Below are 20,894 nucleotides of genomic sequence, written 5' to 3' on the forward strand. Positions count from 1 at the left end.
GGGGTAACCCCGAGTGAGGCACAGTTCCGAGCGTTGCTAAAGTCGGACCTCTTGAAATTGGCCAAACATTTTAACTTGGAGGTCCGAACTAATTTGAGGAAGGCAGAGTTGCAGGCCACGGTGATACAATCTATGGTGGGATTAGGAACATGGGACGAGTTAGCCTGGGAGTGGCTACCCGAAGAACCAGAAGACGTTGAGCTCTGGAAACTGGAGTTGCAATTACGGAGCCAGGAACGGATCAAAGAAGAAGAAAGGAAAGCAGAAAAGGAAAGAGCAGAAGAAGAAAGGAAAGCAGAAAAGGAAAGAGCAGAAGAAGAAAGGAAAGCAGAAAAGGAAAGAGCAGAAGAAGAAAGGAAAGCAGAAAAGGAAAGAGCAGAAGAGGAAAGGAAAGCAGAGGAGAGGAGAGAAGAGAAGCAAGCAGAGGAAAGGAGAGTGGAACGAGAACTCCAGGAAAGGTTAAAAGAAGAAGAAAGGAAAGCAGAAAAGGAAAGAGCAGAAGAAGAAAGGAAAGCAGAAAAGGAAAGAGCAGAAGCAGAAAGGAAAGCAGAAGCGAGGAGAGAAGAGAAACAAGCAGAGGAAAGGAGAGTGGAACGAGAACTCCAGGAAAGGTTAGAAGGGAGAAAAGCGGAGGAGAGGAGAGCTGCAAGGGACCTCGAAGCAGAGGAGAGAAAAGCGGAAAGGGAATTAAAGGAACGTGACATGGAGCTTCAGCAAGAAATCAAATTCAAGGAGCTGGAGTTAATGAGAGAACGGGGAGAGGCACCACCCTTGCTGACGGGGTCGACACCTAACCAGAAAACCTGGGATGTGGGCAGACATGTGAGGCTGGTTCCACCGTTCAGTGAAAAAGAAGTCGCGAAATTTTTTCCACACTTTGAGAAAGTGGCTCGACAATTAAACTGGCCGGAGGAGGCCTGGACCATACTCGTGCAAAGTGTGCTGGTGGGGAAAGCTCAGGAAATTTATTCGGCACTACCAATGGACCAATGTGCAGATTATGAGGTACTGAAGAAGCACATCCTCAAGGCCTATGAGTTGGTTCCGGAAGCTTACAGGCAAAAATTCAGGAATGCCAGGAAGAGGGAGAGTGAGACCCATGTGGAGTTTGCCAGAGTGAAAGAAAACATGTTTGATCGGTGGTGTGAGTCAAAAGGAGTCGGGAAAGACTTCGAGACATTGCGGGACTTGATCCTGGTGGAGGAATTCCAGCAGTGTGTCCACGAGGACATCAAAGTGTACCTGCAGGAAAAGAAGGTACCAAAGTTGTGGGACGCAGCCACCATGGCAGATGATTATGCCTTAACCCACCGAATAGGGGTCCACGAACCTAACTCCTCGCCTAGATCTCCGCAGGGGAGGTGGGGAACAGCAGGTGCGGAGAACGACCATACATGGCGGCGGCCTCGAGATGATTATGGGGACAACTATGATACCCCACCGGTTCGAAATCAGAGGGATGCGGGCCCAAGACAAACTTATAGTTCGGGGGGCCCGAGGCAGACCCCGAGTTTTTCCTCCGGGCCTACTTGCGCGTTTTGCAAGAAACCTGGACACTTGATGTCCATTTGTTACCTCATGAAAAGGGACAACCCAGAGCGGAGTCCGACTATTACAACTCCGAATGCGATGGCTAGCGTAAGAAATCGCCATCAAAAGGGTTACCAACCATTTATTTCAGAGGGGTTTGTGTCACTGGATGGAGCCTCGACTAACCGGAGACCGGTTAGGATATTGAGGGACACAGGGGCCCATCAATCTTTAATGCTTGAAGGCATTTTGCCATGGTCCGAGGAGACGGCAACGGGGGATAGTGTTCGTTTACAGGGGATCGGGGGCGGTGTTAGTGCTCCCCTTCAGGTCATCCAGTTGGAGTCCGATTTGGTGTCAGGACCGGTCACCGTCGGTTTACAAGCCACGCTTCCTGTAGAGGATGTATCTGTGGTTATCGGGAATGATTTGGCCGGGGGTCAAGTTTATGGTAACCTGAGGGTTGGTAAAGAGCCCAGCAGGGAAAATAACACCACACCAGCTCGGGATGGCGACAAAAGTGCCAAGTTATTTGTAGGGGGACTGAACTTCAAAACAGAGGAAGAAGTTCTGACCTCTGTCTTCAACAGATATGGGCCGCTGGTGGAAGTGCGGTTGGTAAGAGACTGGGAAACGCAACAGTCAAGAGGGTTCGGCTTTGTCACGTTTGCCAGCACAAAAGACGCCAGAGAGGCAGAGAAGAATTGGAATGGCAAGGATTTGGAGGGTCGGACCATAACAGTAGGGAAGGCATTTCGTAGGCGTCGAGAGGTCTACAGGAGAGGACCACTGGGCGGTAGTTTTGGTAGTGGCCGAGAAGGAGACCGCTATTCATGGGACTACAGGGACCAGTGGTCCCACCCTAATTATTAGGGAAGTTCAGAGAAGTTGAAGCACTGAAGGCGGCGGAGCCGCCGAGCCAAGATTCCTACACGAATTAACCGTGAACGCCGTTCCTAAAGGCGTCCATGTAGTGAACTTTCATGCACGGACTAACCGTGAACTCCACGTTCCTCAAGGCGCCCATGTAGAGAACTTTCCTGCACGGACTAACCGTGAACTCCGCGTTCCTAAAGGCATCCATGTAGTGAATACTCGGCTTGGCCTCCCGGAAAAAGTGCTATCGAGTTGCTTAACTTTGGATCTTTGATCAACCCCTTAACCTTCATTCCCAAGAAACTGACGGTCAAAGTCAGAGGGTCATGAGATGGAGTTTGATTTGGCAGGGACAATGTCGTTGTTGGTACTTAGTGCAGAGGGAGTAATCTGGAGGGGTTGTGGTGAAATTTTGGTTGCTTTATTTTTAAGTGATAACTGTGCCCGGGGGGAAAGGATAATGTGGGGGGGGTTGAGTTATCTGGTTTGTTTCTCCAAATTGGCCGGCAAAGAAAGTTTTCGCTGGGTTCAAACTTTCTTTCTTGAAGGGGGGGAGTGTTACATATTTATGTGAATGTATGTGAATTACCATTCAGGTCTTTGCTTATCCGTGTGTAGTATATTAAGTTGTTGTGTAGTTGTTGTGGTTGGAGGGTCAGGAGCCCTTCTGAGGGAGTGGCCGGAAACGGAAGTGACCGGAAACGGAAGAGGAAAAGACACGAGGAAAAAAGGACGAGTATTATTCTTCCTCGCCCCGCTCCGACCAAAGGTGGGATCGACCTTGCGCTGCGTGGAAAAGCGGCGTTCCGAAGCCTGTCTGGCGAGAGGAATCACCGGGACGTGTACCTGCCCGGTGGAGACGGCAAGTTGACGTGGGGCCGTGCATCCACCCCGCGTCTGGCATCGTTCGCGGCACCGTCTAAACAGACGCGTGCGGGTCGCCCGTTGGGGCCTAACACGCCTGGCAAGCGGCGTGGGGCTTTTGGCTTGCTTTCCCGTCCCCGCGTCGCGTGGCCGCGAGGGGCTGTAGCCGGGGTGCCGGGTACGATACCTGCCCGGTGGAAACACGTCCACCCGGGGTTCGTTCAACCGCCCGAGTGCGGCGACGCCGACTATCATCTTGGTCAGGAGGGGCCCAGAGACATTGTGCGGGACCGAGACCAAAAGGGTGTCGTGAGTACTCACCGGGACACACGTATATAAGATGGCCATCTTACTCATAGGGAATTGATTGTGGCTGGGGAATTGTTGATGGTAGTGTATTGTTGATTGCTCGGGGAAAATCTCCGTGGTTGTGTCATTGAAATATTGTTGATGGTTGTGTCATTGAAATTGTATGGTATCATTACCATTGAAATATATCCTTGAACGTCAGTTGTCTCTTGGGTGAAATTCATATGGATTGCGTGGCGAAAGCGCATATATAATACAGCTTTCTGGCGAAGTTCCTCTCACGGTCCGGGGGTCACTGAGACCAGGTATTCACCGAGGGGACCACGTAACAACTGTCTAAAAATATCTTCATCACTACCAAATAAAACACAATATCAGTGAATGTGTTTGTACAGATGGCTGTCCCCCTTCATAATGGTAGGTTTTAAAGGCTAATCTTTTAACACGAATGTGTGTTCACTACGGTCTACTTTTGAGGATAAAGCAAACTCGAAAATCATTTTCCATAAAATAGTTATTATATCTCTTCTATTGGAAATGTAGATGGTGGCTTGCAAGCCGAGCCTCAAGGGCGGTGTACAGAAGCGTTAAAAAACAAACAATAAATACAAGGGACACAGAGGTTAAGTTCGCTGCACGTGATGTGCAATGCACGCAGAGTAAAAATGAATGTTGATTTACGTCTGTACAATGTCTAATAAGTAAAGAAAATATAAGAACATCTGACACTAGGACAAGGATTTGGACTTTGGAATGCTCACGGGGCTGCACCGTCGAATAAAATGTTCCAACCAGTCATATTTGGCAGGCTTTGTACGAGTTGATTAATAAATAAATAAAAGTACAATATAATTTAGTGCACATTCTTTAAAGTTACCAACAAAAGTAGAATTAAATGCCTTGCTTAAATAATAATTCATTCTACTCTTTGGTGGGTATATTCATCACATAAATTGCCTACAGCTTTGGAGATTAAAAATTTGAAGAGAGCAAACAGATGCAGCAGAAACCTGCAGACAAACCTTTTCTGAAGCTGTGAGGTGCCCGCAAGCTGCTACTTGGCTTCTCTGGAAAAGCTGGTATGGATTGATCCGCAGCTTGATGGTTGGGTGGGTGCGAGACACCAACGAGATAGCACTGGTTACATTGATGGATGAGGACGTCTTTCATTTCGTCATACCTCCCCAGTGTGTTTTGCAGGCGACTTGATATCTCATCACCACGATTGATCTGTGGCCATAAACAAAAAGCAGCAGGAAATTAGTTGAATCAAATGGTTGACAATGAGGCTTTCCAATTCCGATTCCAACAAAAATAATGGAATAATCGAATGAGAATCTATTTCCAACCCAAACATGATCTGTATCAAGTTTAAACCCCCAGCTGATCGAGAAAACTTTGAGGGATGGTGCCAAGCTATTGGCTCAAATTACTGACACAGAAAGCACCATTCAGCATGCATTCCATGAATAATGGATTCTGGGCAGTTCAGAAAACGTTTAGCCACAGCAAAGTTCTGAATTCTACAAATAATCATTCAATAATGCAAATATACAACAAGCAAATGATGAAACAGGATAAGGAATTCAGGTTCAACGTTTATGTACAGTGTTAATGTTGCACTGTAATGATATTCTTGTGTGCAACGGGACGGGGGTGATGAAGCAGAAGGATCAGAGCAGAGTCACCGTAGCAATTCCGAGTTATTTTACCGAAATAATAATCAAAGGTACAAAACCTGATTGTACTCTGATTATTATTATTATTATTTTTGATGAAAACCTGATCGATTTTAACTCTGATTCTGCAACTGGACCAAACAGCATCAGCCCACGGGTCTTAAAATCCTGCTCTGCTGCTCTTTCACACCCTCTCTTTTGCTCAAGGTCATCTGCCATCAGCTTGGAAACCGGCCAACATTACCGCTTTACACAAAAATGGTGCAAAAAAAGATCCTTGCAACTACAGACCAATCAGCCTGCTCCCAATTATCAGCAAAGTCATGGAATCCATCATTGCTTCAGATATCAAATCCTTCCTCTTCTCCAATGGCTTGATCTCTGATCATCAATTTGGATTCAGACCAGGTCACTCTACTCTGGACATGCTGCTTCTGCTGTCTCAACAATGGATGGAGGGTCCTCATTGCCAAACAGGAAATCAGAGCTGTCTCCCTTGACATATCACGTGCCTTCGATACGGTCTGGCACACCGCTCTGCTCACCAAACTCTCCTCCTATGGTATCCATGGAAATCTCCATGGACAGATTGTGGACTTCCTCTCTGGTCGCAGCCAACGTGTGGCCCTGAATGGATTTCTCTCATCTCCCCTTCCTGTTCAGGCTGGAGTTCCCCAAGGCAGTGTTCTGGGCCCTGTGCTTTTTCTGGTCTTCATCAATGATCTCTCCTACTCTCTGGAAAATCCTCTCTATCTCTTTGCTGATGACTCCACTCTCTGCCGCTCCATACCTCATCCCTCAGATCGGCAGTCTGCAGCCTCGTCACTCTCCGCAGAGCTGGACAAAATCACAGACGAGTCAAACAAGTGGAACATGTCTTTCTATCCTGAAAAATCACACGCTCTCACTATGTCTCTCCGAAAAGACCGACTGGACAACCCTCCCATCTACTTTCTCAACAATCCTCTCCAATAAGTTCTGTCACTCAAGCTTTTGGGTCTCACTATCTGCCATTAACTTTCCTGGGAAAACCACATTTCCAAACTGGCCTCCCAAAGACAGTCGCCGACTGGGCATCCTCCGTCGGGCGAAGTCCTTCCTTGGCACACCTAAGTTCCTCACCACATACAAGGCTTTCATCCACCGCTCAATGGAATACTGCTCTCCCCTCTGGGCTGGTGCTCCTGCCTCACACCTAGCTCTGCTTCACGCTGTTGAAACCAAAGCTTTCAGAATCATTGGAAACTCCCGCGATGAAGCTAACTGTGAGGGCCTTTCACTCACTCACCATAGGCAGGTTGGTGGCCTGTCTTCCACCAACTCCTCTCCGGCCTAGCTCCCCCAGCTCTGTATGTGCTCTGCCCCCCAAATATTCCTACAGGATGCACAAGATCTGCCAGCAACCCACTTCTGGTGAAACTGCCAAAATCAAGACTGCTCACCTTCACTCTTTCATTCCTCTTTTCTCCCACCTCTGGAACGAACTTCCTCACTCTCTTCAATCCCACTCCTCCCTCCAGGTCTTTAAAACAGCTGTTCACCACCATCTCTTATCAGGCTGGAAATCATCTTTGTAGGGATGACATTTGGCATATCATCCCTCCATCCCCATCCAAAATCTTGATCTTTTCTACCCCAATTAATTACCCCCAAATCCACTTTTTTGAAATACCGACTTCTTTCCTGGAAGTCCTAGCAGTGTTCATGTGTTTGATACCTCTCCCACCCCTCCCCCCCACCCCCCTTCCCACGCCGCCTCCCTCCCCCACCCCTCTCCCTCCCACAGATCTCCCGATGTCTCTGCTCTCAAATGTTTTACTTGTGTGCTTCCCTCTCTCTCCCCATCTCGTCTCCTACTCCCTTTATTATATGTTTTTTGGGTCCGTTTTTTTTTTTTTGTGATTGATGTTAGCTCTTACACGAGCCTTGATCTTGTATTCAAAAAAAAACAAAAATAAACATGACATGCAGGCCTGGCCAATTTCACAGCACCATTCAGGGCTACCGGAAGCGTTGTCTAAAGAGGGATGCTGTAATTGATTAATTATTGTACATACAGCAACATAAAAGCTGTATATCAATAGAGTTTCAGAACGAATGATTCACTGGGGAGAGGTAAAGCGACTTACAGGCCGCCCTGTACAATGCTTATCTTGAAGTTTACCAACTGCTCTTCAAGAAATCCACCTAATTTCAATGCTACCCTCGCTTCCTCCTCTTCCATTGCTCGGACTATCTGGATCAAAGGATCCATCAAATCTAGCATCAGGATCAATCTATCATCAGGATTCTGATCATCAGGATCATCAGGATCAATCTAGGATCTAGCATCAAAGTAGGGACTATCTGTGTAGTCCAACCACATTCGATGCATCTCTCAGGTCCTCTCAATGCATTTCCACCTCCACTATTCAATATTACCATTATGTAACAAACATGGTCTTGGCCTGCTTTATATTTCATGAACAGTTGTGAAGGGAAATACCATTCAAAACAGCCATTATTGAAGTTACCTTGTAAGGAGCCGGGAATAGATTTACTGACAGTAAAGAAGAATTGGAGGAGGAAGTTGGTTCATTAGTGCCAATGAATTTCTGGTTGCGCTTCCGCCATTCCTCTATGCGCTGAGCTTGACGATCCTTCTTGGAACATCTGCGGACGACCAACATCACCCATTCAAAACCCGTGTTGCCACTCCGTTAGTGCATCTCACTTTCCTGGTATTTTCAGCATTTTTAATACCCACGACTTAGATATAGGTAACGTAGTCTTGTCAGGAGGTCGCTGGACTTCCGAAGTAGGGATGGCGTCAACATTCCCTATGTTTAATACAACACAAATCCTCTAAAACATCGACCAAGATAGAAACTTATAAACCTATAAAGTACCGATCAGGCGTCTGTGGAGGATTTCACATCCAATAACACTCATTAAACTTTTGGACAGCATCGCTGAGCCTCAAAACTGACCGACGCAAAATATACCAATTGCAATTCTTATTATTCTAATTTTCAGACAACTTAACACAAAATTGGTTGAAGCTAAGGACTTGGTTTAAACACAAACACATTGAAATTCATTGTGGGGAGGTCCAAAGAAAGAAGTTGGGATAGTTTCACATAATAATTTATTGTGACCATCCCTACCTTGTATACATACCTTTTGGCATATCATCCCTACATCCTTTTACATTAAAAAAAAAAATGTTTTTTTTTAATTACACGTTATCTTTTAACTTGAGGGGACGTCATCTTTGGCTACTTTGTGAAGAAGTGTGTTGCAGAAGTTTCCAACATTAGCCTTTCATTAGAGCAAAAGAGCTTCGCTCAACTGGAATATATATTTATTAACCGAAAGCCAAGAAGGGAAGGTTATAACTACCGATCCACGATGTGTGGCTGATGTTGAGTGTTCATGGATGATCAGAGAAGAAAAACTTTTATCCAACAGAAGATATTAATTTATCAACTGAAAGTCACGAAGAATGTTAACCGCCTCTTTTCATATGATGTTGAGCTAATGCTCGAAACACGAGATACACACTCTCCACCGCCTTCACCTCTCGTCCACCTCCTCTATTCCCCACTCCCCTCACTTCCAAGATGCTACGGGTACATTTCTAGTGACACACACACACACACACACACACACACACACACACACACACACACACACACACACACACACACACACACACACACGAGCCCAAACCACAAAGGACATTCAATAGTAATACACCTCCAAGATCAATTCTCATTTTGGGTAGGGTTCGGGTAGTTTTAACCTTCTCGTTGAATTGGGCCGGTACAATTTCCAGCAGGACAAAATATCTTTCTGGATAGATCACAATAATTGCTCATCTATATGGTTGGCAGTCTTATATCTAATAGTCTCATATAATCCAATCTAATAAAATTTGATAACCCTAATAGACACAAGCATTGGCAAGAAGAGTCAAAAGCTTTAGATTGACAGTGACGTAGACACGCTGAATTGTCCACCTGTACATTATCAATGGTCCATCCCCAGAGGTAGATCCCTGCTGCTGAGGCAGCTCTTTGGCAAGGATTACACCGAATGGTTTGCTATTTCCTTCCCAGTGGTATTCCGGGCAGGAATTTGGAATTTGGCCATGACGCCGGCCTAGTTAGATACTCTAACCCAAGGGATCTTAAACTTCCAACAGCAACCCATGTTGGCAGACATCTGCATTCTTATTTCGTGTTTTTCCTTTACTCTGAATATTGTACCAAATGCATAAGCATCTTTTAGCCAAAAAAAACCAACCAAGCTGATAATGTCAGTTCAAATCAAACAAACATCTCTCAAAGAGAGAAAGTACAGTCATCACAGGGGAGGAGAGAGTAAGGAGAACAAGGAACAATGGTTATGAGCTCCCACTGAGCAATAGCTGTTAAAAACATGTGTTTATGATCCAGTTGACAGAGTGAAATGATGAAATGAATGAGAAAGCAAGGCAACGAGGGGTTGGGGTAAGGGGAGTGAAGAGGGGGGGAGTATGAGATTTGCAGTCACTTGTGTGGAAACATTCATTGCAAGAAGTTCAAGATCTCCCTTCTCCAAACTGGCATGGCTGTCAGCTTCTGGATGGTCAACACAGCCATGTTATAATGTCAAGGTACCTGATTCGAGCATTTCGGTGGAACTCACCTCATGTAGATGCCACAAATCTCATGTAGATGCCATGCAGAAGGTTTGAGCTATGTCAATGCAAAGCAAATCACTTTACACTGAAGCTTACCTCTGTTTACATGGATGGCGAATGGTGAAAAAATGCACACAGAAGAATTGTTTTTGGATACAAAGTCAAAGATCATGGAAGAGCTAGAACACAGAATAGATCAGGACACGACAGAACAAAAGGGACAGTAGAAAGTGTGGGAAACACCAAGAGCAGGGTTAAGGAACAAAATAAGAGGGAGACTTGGGATGTGGGGAATAAGGGATGTGGGAAAGACAAATAAGGGATGTGGGGATGAATAAGGACCAGGGGAGGATGTATGAGATGAATAATATGGATACAGGGCCAAACTAGGACTGCGCTCGGTAGAGCGCATACCTCGGCCAGGTAGAACAATTTACGTTTTGTAACTATTTCAAATATCATTCTAAAACGAGTTTCGGATGAAAACTCAGACTCAGATGAAGATTAGTTACATGTGTAAATTATAGGTGTACACGTGCAGAGATAATTGTGTGACGATTTGTTATTCAACTGAATCCGTTTATGTAGACCACACTTGGCCTGGACAATGCTGAGAATGTCCAACCATTATTGTGGCATTGCATTTATGTGGCATTCATAATGCTTTAGCACTTCCTTCTTTTATTTGCATTGTTTTATTCCCCGAGGTCGATACTAAATAAAAATAAACATAGGGGCAATACCCCTGGCACTCACCTGGTAGAATAAACAGTATACTACACTGACTAAAGGTATTTTAAACCAATTTGAATTATATATATATATATATTTTTTTGTGTACAAGATTGAGGCTCGTGAAAGAGCTAACATTAATCACACAAAAGTCAAACCGACACAAACCAACACAAAACACAAAATAAGGGGTGCGGTAGACAAGATGGGGAGAGAGGGCGAAGGACACAAACACAACATTTGAGAGCAGGGACATCGACGTTTGGTTTCTAGAAGACAGGGCAGCATGTAGAATCATACTAACATAATCATAAGACTTTAAACAAACAAAACAAATACCTATTTTAGGGGGCAACCCCTACCCCCCCCCCTCAGCCCCCTCTCTCCTCCCCCCATCCTGTATACCTCCTCAGCCCCCAATTTTTCTAATGCCATGAACAAACATTGGTACATCATGGGTGATGAAGGTTGTGGTGAAGTTTCATTGAAATTGTATATATATTTAGTTTTAGAAAAATGAGCAAATACCTATTTTGGGAGGCAACCCCCCAGTAGACCCCTCACAGCCCGATTTTTAGCTCACCTGGAACAAAGTTAAGGGGGGCTTATGCGATGGCCCGTCGTCAGTCCGTCCATCCGTCCAGAAACACTTGAAACTTCTTCTCCGAAACCGCTGATGGGATTGTGACCATATTTGCCACAAATTATATTTAATGTGTTGTGACTAAAGCTTGTTCACGGCATTTAAAAAAAAATCGGGATCTAAGGGGGTTTACCAGGGGTCAAAGTGGGTCTAGTTTTGACCCCCCAAAATAGATATTTGCTTTCTTCTCAGAAACTACTGTTACGTGCTCCTCCCCAAACCCCGGTCACAGTGTACCCCCGAGCCCCGAAAGGAGTCACGGCAGAAAGACGTGTTATTATGTGTGTCAATGACCAATGGTGAAACCACACCAACCAATCAATACCAACCAAGTATTGCATTAATGTCACACAAGAATAACAGCACAAGTACAATATACTTTCAATTGCACAACCAAAATACCATATAATTCCTATGATGGTACCACCAGTTTCTTACTCAATAACTCACGGTGCTTCACGTGAGCGAAAGGAAACATTCCCAAAGTCACTGTCCCGGCACCAGGCCAAAGTCGATCCATGCTCCGGTGATCACAAGAGAAAAAGTCGTATCGAGACCAGAATCCCGGGCGGCTGACAGTCAACACTGCCGACAAGCCGCTGGGGGGGGGGGGGGGGGGCGGGAGGGTGTCGGGCCGACTTCGGTCAGGCAAAGATGCACCCAAAAGGCGACTGGGAAGACACACCCTCGGTTCACCAGACAATGACGCTGGTATGAACATTCAGCGGCAGCCAAACGGAGAACCGCAAATTCCCAATCGAAATCCACGTTACACACACAAACCAGGCTCACGGCTGGGCACGGTGAAATGGCTGGAGTGAGGTGAAAAGGCTGGATCGAGGCGAAATGGCGGACGGGCCCGTAATGGAGGCATACCTGCTCTCCAACAACGATTCTCTTCGGAATCAACCGCAAAACCCGTCACGCAGGTTTATCTGTCACAGCGATCACGACTCTGTCACAGGAATCCCTTTCCTGGGAAAACCAATCTTCGCTCGTGACCCACGTTCGCCAGCGTCTGCTCGAGACCTCAAAGCAGCTCGGCTTTCTCCCCCGACCTCACTTGCTCCGCTCTCGCTTCCTCTTCTTCTCTTCCGGTTTCTCCCGATCCATTTCGTTTTTCTTTTAAAACACGAATTTTTCCCTTTTGAAAACAGTTATTTCCATTTCACTCAAACTATACCAAGAATAGTACATGGAACTAAAAATGCTTACAGTGGATGAAAACTACAAAGACGGAAGTGACGAATCCATAACACTACACACGCAATTCCGATGAAACTTGACCACAACCTTCACCACCCGTGATGTACCAAAGTTTGTTCTGCCATACCACGTGACCTATGACGTCACAATTATCATTGGAAAAAAAAAACTCCCACCCTGAAAGTTTTGTCTCAAATGGACATGTGGTTGCTGAGAAAAACGAGATTTAGCTGGTACAGACGGACTGACAGACAACCCAAAAACATAATGCCTCCGGCCACCTCCGGGGGTGGAGGCACAAAAAAACACAAATTTGTGAAACACTTGGAATAACTCTTTCGATCCTGACAAATCTCACACTCTCTCTCCCCTTGGCACACCTGAAAAGTCCTTCCTTGGCACACCTGAACTCCTATCCACCTACAAGGCCTTTCGTACGCAGCTGGATGGACTACTGCTCTCCCCTCTAGGCTGGCACCCCACCTCACATCTTGCTCAACTTGATTCATCAATGTGTGCTCGGTGTTCCATCCCTCGGATGGACGTTAAACTGGGCAATCCGTCTGCCGGCATTAGTTGGTGGACTTTAAAAATCATACGTCCTTCGCAAAGAGTAAGTGAGCTATCACCGACACCCTGGCCAAATTACAAATAGCTGCCCTAACAACTGCCAAGAAACTGCTTTGGCAGCACCAATGCTCTGCAGCAGAGTTGGTACATCAGAATCAAAATAGTAAAAACAAAATCAATGTTTACTCAAGTGCACGGACTTATCGGTTAGCTGTACCAAAATTTAAAAAATATGTCAATTCCGTTTTGCAACCTCTCCATGTATCGGGACACAACCTTGCAGGCCCGGAGCTTGCAGGAGCAATGGGTGACAATGAAAGTATGAACAAATAATCCCTCCGGCCACCATCGGGGGGAGGAGGCAGAAAAATTAACACAATAAAACGAATGACATTTGGTTTAAATTCAAGAACTTATGCCGATTCAATTTTTGGAGGTGGAGATCAAACCATCCCAGGGGATGGTGATGGATCTCATCTGTGTAGCAGGGTCACAGCCAAGATATAAAGAGGGCCTGACTCGTCATCTCTTCCCGTCTGTCCGCCAATATTTGCCTTCGAGCTTTCTGCACATTCAGCAAATCCATCCATTCCACTGTCCCCAAATAATTAGCCAAATCTGGGTCGATGGACACCGCTCTGATCAGTTTGCAGACGACTGTCCCAATATTTTAGTGCACGACCAGAAGTGGTTTGAAGATGGTGGTTACAAATGGCATCTCGTATGCACTCGCTTTTTCCATGGCAATAGAATCTAGCCGAGTTGTCATGGTTGGAGTGGTCGCACTTGGTGGACCAACATGGCGAAAAAGCATGTCAACTCTTTGTTTACGACTGAACTCTACAAATGAAGTGCACTTAGTGCGAAGCATCATCTCCACCATCATGCCATTACATTTATCCTGCCTTCTACTTTGCTCTAATTTGGTAGATAGACTTTAAAGATGCGTAATTTGATGTGATTGGGTTGAGCATTTGCAAACATTTCTGTTGCTGAGTTCAACCGTCACGTTATCCAAAATATGAAGTAGGGTGGAAAAATAAATAAATATAAACCACCGTCACAGTGTTGTGTTTACGCCCATCCACATCGCCGTACCTTATTACTGTACATGGACCACCAACCACACTGTAGTCCATTCCATATATGACTGACAATTGATAACTTGGTAAAGAAAGTACATTGTGTGCACGTGACCATGAATAAGCCTGCATTGACAATGTAAAGTTAGGGTTAGGGTTCATGTTTAGCGTTAGGGTTCAGGTTTAAGGTTAGAGTTAAGAGTTAGGGTTCAGGTTTAGGGTTAGGGTTTTATGTTTAGGGATAGGGTCCAGGTTTAGGGTTAGGGTTTCATGTTTAGGGTTCCGGTTTAGGGTTAGGGTTTTATGTTTAGGGATAGGGTCCAGGTTTAGGATTAGGGTTTCATGTTTAGGATTAGGGTTTCATGTTTAGGGTTAAGGTTCAGGTTTCATGTTTAGGGTTAGGTTTCATGTTTAGGGTTAGGATTCAGGTTTAGGGTTATGGTTCAGGGTTAGGGTTTAATGTTTAGGGATAGGGTTTGTTTAGGTTACCGTTAACATTAGTGAAGGGTGATCTTTGGCATTAGTGCTGCATTTGCATTGAGGTTAACTTTGTTATCACTGTCGTTAACATCAACGTTAGGGTTATACGGTTGTGAGAGGATCAAGGTTACTGTTGGGATGGTGAACGCGCTAATTTTAACCGGTGGACAATGTTAATGGGTCTCTCCCTCTGCCAGTCTCTCCCCCTGCCAGTCTCTCCCCCTGCCAGTCTCTCCCCCTGCCAGTCTCTCCCCCTGCCAGTCTCTCCCCCTGCCAGTCTCTCCCCCTGCCAGTCTCTCCCCCTGCCAGTCTCTCCCCCTGCCAGTCTCTCCCTCTGCCAGTCTCTCCCTCTGCCAGTCTCTCCCCCTGCCAGTCTCTCCCCCTGCCAGTCTCTCCCCCTGCCAGTCTCTCCCCCTGCCAGTCTCTCCCCCTGCCAGTCTCTCCCTCTGCCAGTCTCTCCCTCTGCCAGTCTCTCCCTCTCTGTGTCTCTCCCTCTCTTTGTCTCTCCCTCTCTTTGTCTCTCCCTCTCTTTGTCTCTCCCTCTCTTTGTCTCTCCCTCTCTTTGTCTCTCCCTCTCTTTGTCTCTCCCTCTCTTTGTCTCTCCCTCTCTTTGTCTCTCCCTCTCTTTGTCTCTCCCTCTCTTTGTCTCTCCCTCTCCCTCTCTCTCCCTCTCCCTCTCTCTGTCTCTGTCTCTCCCTCTCTCTGTCTCTCCCTCTCTCTGTCTCTCCCTCTCTCTGTCTCTCCCTCTCTCTGTCTCTCCCTCTCTCTGTCTCTCCCTCTCTCTGTCTCTCCCTCTCTCTGTCTCTCCCTCTCTCTGTCTCTCCCTCTCTCTGTCTCTCCCTCTCTCTGTCTCTCCCTCTCTCTGTCTCTCCCTCTCTCTGTCTCTCATGTCTCATGTCTCATGTCTCATGTCTCATGTCTTTCATGACTTGCTCAACCGACACTCTTCTCATTTTAATATACTATATTAATCTTCCATTCTCCTCTCTTCCCCCTCCCACCCACACCGACATATCAAGGAAAAATGACGTTCAGGGTAGGATCTCAAACTTCCACCTAAGTTCCAAATGGTCATTAGCCTTCTAAGAATGCAGTTGTTGTGACTGTGGTTCACTTCTTCCTACCCTTCAGTGGGTTAAACTAATCCATCAGATTTTGAAAGCCAATTGACTCGGCTAGATCACGCTCAATGGAGAGGAAGGCCAGATCACTGAGCCTAGAGGGGCTCATTGTGGCTCTGAGGTCGGTCTTAATCAGTTTCAGTTTGGAGAAGCTCCTCTCACATGCTGCAATGCTCACATACATGGTGACAAATGTCCTCAGTATGATGAGAAGGTTAGGGAAAGATTCTTTGAATCTCTACTTCACAACAAATGTAAGGATTGAATGAGCATTGCAGTCCACCGAAGGTGGATAGAGGTTATGTTTTCACCCCTGTCTGTCTGTTTGTCTGTCTGTCTGTCTGTGAACAAGATATCAAAAAGTTGTGGACTGATTCGGACGAAATTTGGCAGAGATGTAGCGAATGTGACAAGGCCGAAATGATTCGATTTTGGTGAAGATCCGGATTCGGATCCGGCTACTGGAATTTTTAAAGTGATTGTTCACCATTGGGAGATAGCGAAGGACAAAAACGATGCATAGCAGGATCTGAAAAGGTTATGGACAGATTTGGACGAAACTTGGTGGTCAAGTTGGGTATTTTACAAGGGCGAATCGATTCGAGTTTGGTGAAGATCTGAATATGGATTCAGATACGATAATTATTTAATTTTTAAGTGATTCTTCACCATTGAGAGATATGTAGTCGTATAACATGATATTTAAAAAAGATGTGGACGGATTTGGACGAAACTTGGGGGATGAGTTGGTTTGGTGACGAGATCAAGCCGGTAAGATTTTGGTTCAGGTCCGAATCCAGATCCGGCCTATCAGTGGGAAATAAAATAAACTGAAGAGCCTGGCGGAGGTATGCTCTCTACCGAGTACTTTTCTAGTTCCCATTGATTTCCTCATATATTTTGATGAGTAAACGAAGACGATGAATCTCCCTCTGGAGCACACTGGTGATGATGTCACTGTACGTCTCTGTGAGATGGTGGATTTTCATGGCAATGTTTCTGTCATTGGGTGGGTCCATCAGGTAACTGAGTGACGTAAGAAACCCAAACTTAATGTACATGTCACCAATCTGATGGGTGCGTTGGGTCATTTCCTCATTTAGCTGATCAAAGATTTCATGCTGCTCCCATTTTAACTAATTTTTCAATGAGAGACTTGTGTCCGTGGTGTCTTCCCCTGCCATTCTCTTCCTCGTGTGTGTGTGTGTGTGTGTGTGTGTGTGTGTGTGTGTGTGTGTGTGTGTGTGTGTATGCGTGTGTGTGTATGGTAGAATGGGTGTATGTTTAATTTTCATGGTAAAAGGTACGTATTTCGGTTATCACTCATTTTGGGGACTCAAATGGTTGGTGTTGTGGCGGACACAAAAGCCCACTGGCGTGGTGACATCATTCCGCGCACCAAGTGGGCGAGGGCCACGCCCGAGGGGTAGGCGTGGCCTGAGGATATACACGGAGCGCGAAGCCCAGAGCGGGCTAGTGTTACAGTGAGCTCCTGAAATAAAGACGCTTATAAGTTACCGCTTGTCCGCTTCCTCCTTGCTCGCAAGCAGCGCGCGTAACGCCGCGCTTTACTGGTGACCCCCTCGACGTTGGATCTGCCGGAGCGATCCTTCCACACGCGACGCCATTGCCATGGCCAACTTCATCAAACTTCCCGAATTTTGGGAGGCTCAGGCCGAAGTCTGGTTCGTCCAGGCCGAAGCCCAATTTCAGCTTCGGCGCCTCACCGGCGATGACACGCGCTATTGCCACGTCGTCGCCTCCCTCGGGCCCGGCACGGCCGCTCGAGTTGTGTCCGTCCTTCGCCACCCACCGGACGGCCACAAGTACGAGGCACTCAAGCGGCTACTCCTAGCCACGTTCGGCCTCACGGACGACGCACGGGCCGACCGCCTCCTGGATCTCCCCGAGCTCGGTGACACGCGCCCGTCGGTCCGAATGGACCATATGCTGTCACTGTTGGGCGACGAAGCCCCCGGTTCTCTATTCCGGGCGCTTTTCCGTCGCCAACTTCCAGCGCAGGTTCGCCTCGCGTTGGCCGGGACCGGGCTAACGGAACCCCGAGCATTGGCAGGCGAGGCGGACAAGTACTTCGCCGCTTCGGACACGCGGGCGAGAGTCGGCGTGGCCGTCACGGCCCTCGTGGCTGATGCTGCTGATGCTGCTGATGCTGCTGATCCACAGCATCAGCTTATACAGCATACGCAGCATGCTGATACGCACCTCGTGACCGCCGCCATGCCCCGCCCACCGCCGCGGCGAAAACCGCCACCGCGGGGAAACCCGCCAACTCCACCGGCCTGGCGGAGCCAGCCGCGCTCCTCCAGCTCCACCACCTGGTGCTGGTTCCACGCCAAGTTCGGCCACGAAGCTCGGCAGTGTCATCCGCCATGCTCCTTCAACAGGTCGGGAAACGCCCAGGCCGGCGCTCAATAGTGGCGATGAGCGCCGGCCGTTCGAGCAGCCTGCTGTTCATAACGTACACCTTCTCCGGGCGCCGTTACCTGTGCGACACGGGAGCGCAGGTGAGTGTCGTTCCCGCCGGCACGTCAGACAAGCATGCCGCGGGTGGGGGCCCCGCGCTGCTTGCCGCGAACGGGACGCCCATCCGTACGTACGGAAAACGCTGCCTCTCTCTGCGGTTCGGAGGGCAGGTTTTCCGATGGACGTTCGTCACCGCCGACGTGCCCATGGCACTGCTTGGCGCGGACGTCCTGTGCGCTAATGGGCTCCTGGTCGACGTCAAGCGCAGACGTCTTGTCCAGGCCGAGACGTTCAGCTCGCTCGCTTGTGCATTGCCCAGCTCGCCGAGCAGCTCAACGAGCGGCTTGCCAAGCGGCTTGCCGAACGGTTCGGTTCTGGCCACGTTGGTCTGTACGCTTCCGGCAGCGGACGCATTCACCCGCCTCCTCGCCGGCTTCCCGGCCCTCACGCGGCCCACCTTCTCGGCGGGGGCCGTCAAGCACGGGATGGCCCATCACATCCCCACCGTCGGGCCACCGGTCTACGCCCGGGCACGCCGCCTCGAGCCGACGAAGCTGGCGGTGGCAAAAGCGGCGTTCGCTACCCTGGAGCGACTCGGCATCGTTCGGCGCTCAGAGAGCGCTTGGGCGTCGCCGCTGCACATCGTGCCGAAGCCCGGCGGGGGATGGCAACCGTGCGGGGACTATCGCCGTCTCAATGACGCCACGACTCCCGACCGCTACCCCGTCCCCCACATTCAGGACTTTTCCGCCCGTTTGGCGGGCATGTCCTTCTTCTCGAAGGTGGACCTCATACGCGGCTACCATCAGGTCCCCGTCAGGCCGGAGGACGTCCCGAAGACGGCGGTCATCACGCCATTCGGACTCTTCGAGTTCCTGCGCATGCGCTTCGGTCTGAAGAATGCGGCTCAGGCGTTCCAGCGACTGATGGACAGCGTCCTGCGCAACTTGGATTTTGTCTACGTCTACCTGGACGATATCCTCGTCGCCAGCGCGTCCCGCGAAGAGCACCTACGCCACCTCCGCACGCTCTTCGAACGCCTGGGCCAGCATGGCCTGATTGTGAACCCCGCAAAGTGCCGGTTCGGCGCCGCCATAATCGATTTTCTGGGGCACCGTGTCACCAGGCACGGAGCCGTCCCCCTGACGGCCAAGGTGGAGGCGGTGAAGGGGTTTCCGCGCCCCCGCACGATCAGAGGGCTGCAGGAGTTCCTGGGCATGGTGAACTTTTACCATCGGTTCCTGCCCCGTATCGCCAGCTCCTGCGCCCCCTGCACGAAGCTCTCCGAGGTAAGCCGGGCAAAGGCGACGTTACCTGGACCGAGCAGATGGACACGGCGTTCACGGGCGCGAAGCTCGCCTTGGCTAACGCCACCATGCTCGCGCACCCGGCGCCCGATGCACCGATCGCCCTCACCACCGATGCCTCGGACTACGCGGTGGGCGCGGTGCACGAGCAATGGGTGCGTGGAGCTTGGCAACCGCTGGCGTTCTTTAGCTGGCAGCTTCGCCCGCCCGAACGCCGTTACAGTTACAGAACGCCGTTACAGACTTACCCAACAATAACACTCAATACAAGTACAACATCATTAAATCTTTATTCCTAAGTGGCATAGAACCAGAAGGTCTTGCACATCATAGTGTTACGTGCTCCTCCCCGACCCCCTGGTCACGGTGTAACTCCGAGCCCCGAGAGGAGTCACGGCAGAAAAATGTGTTATTCTGTATGTCAAAGATCAATGGTGAAGCCACACCAATTGTTACCAACAAACAAATATTGTATTAAGATCACATAAGAATAACAGTACAACAACAATAGTAATCAATTGTACAACCAATATATATTTCCTATGATGGTACCATCAGGTTCGTACAATATAACTCACTGTGCTCCAAGTGAGCGAAAAGAAGAACATTCCCCAATGTCTCTATTCCGGCATCAAGCCCAAGTCGATCCGCTCCAGCGATCGTCAGAACGATGTCCAATCGAGACCAGAATCCCGTTCGGATGACAGTCACAGTCACGCGGCCAAAGCTGCGCAAAGGCGCCCTCAAGGCAACGGGGAAATCCAAAGGCGCCCTCCAGGCGACTGGGAAATCACACCCTCGGGTAAGGACGTTTCACGGCTCCAAACCGGCGAACCGCAGATTTACAGCCAATTAAGGGGAAATGTACACAGGGGTTATTTATAAGGGAATTTACTACTAAATTTACATGTGAAGGTTCTAAAAACCGTAACAATATTTACCGATATGAACAGTGATGTGGCTTTTGTTGAAATTCTACAAATACCGTTTATTCTACGTACCAGGAGAGAGTAGATCGACTCCTGACGAACTCTTCCTGTATAAACGTGCGGCTCCAAAGTAACATTGCAGCGTGTGCAAGCGACTGAGAAACAGGTGTAGCGGACGCTTCCGTGTTACAGATTCGGCGCACACTCTTCACACATAAACGTGCGACTGAGAAACATGTAGCGGCCGCTTCCGTTTTGCAGAATTCAATCTTTTTTCAAAATGGGCGCCATGTACTGTTTAGATTTTGATAATTTGCGTGCGATATGATTCAACGGATGTTTATATGAATCGTTTAAAATAAAAAAAGCCTTCAATTTCTGATATTTTGCCTTTTCATTTGGGCCTCCCAATTGAA

At 48.1% G+C, this 20,894-nt stretch overlaps 1 protein-coding gene across 1 annotated transcript in view; it reads right to left on the minus strand.

The window, feature by feature from the left end:
- Positions 1 to 20,894, minus strand: part of LOC137425426 (AF4/FMR2 family member 3) — a 232,478-nt gene that overhangs the window by 140,612 nt on the left and 70,972 nt on the right. Inside the window, exons 2-3 of the mRNA XM_078776641.1 lie at positions 7,772 to 7,910; positions 4,602 to 4,809 (exon numbers count right to left, since the gene is read on the minus strand). Of these exons, the coding sequence (XP_078632767.1) occupies positions 4,602 to 4,809; positions 7,772 to 7,910 (347 nt within the window). The remainder of the gene's footprint in view (positions 1 to 4,601; positions 4,810 to 7,771; positions 7,911 to 20,894) is intronic.

This window comes from Myxine glutinosa, chromosome 4, assembly GCF_964187855.1.
Source record: "Myxine glutinosa chromosome 4, kmMyxGlut1.1, whole genome shotgun sequence".
Lineage (NCBI taxonomy): Eukaryota > Metazoa > Chordata > Myxini > Myxiniformes > Myxinidae > Myxine > Myxine glutinosa.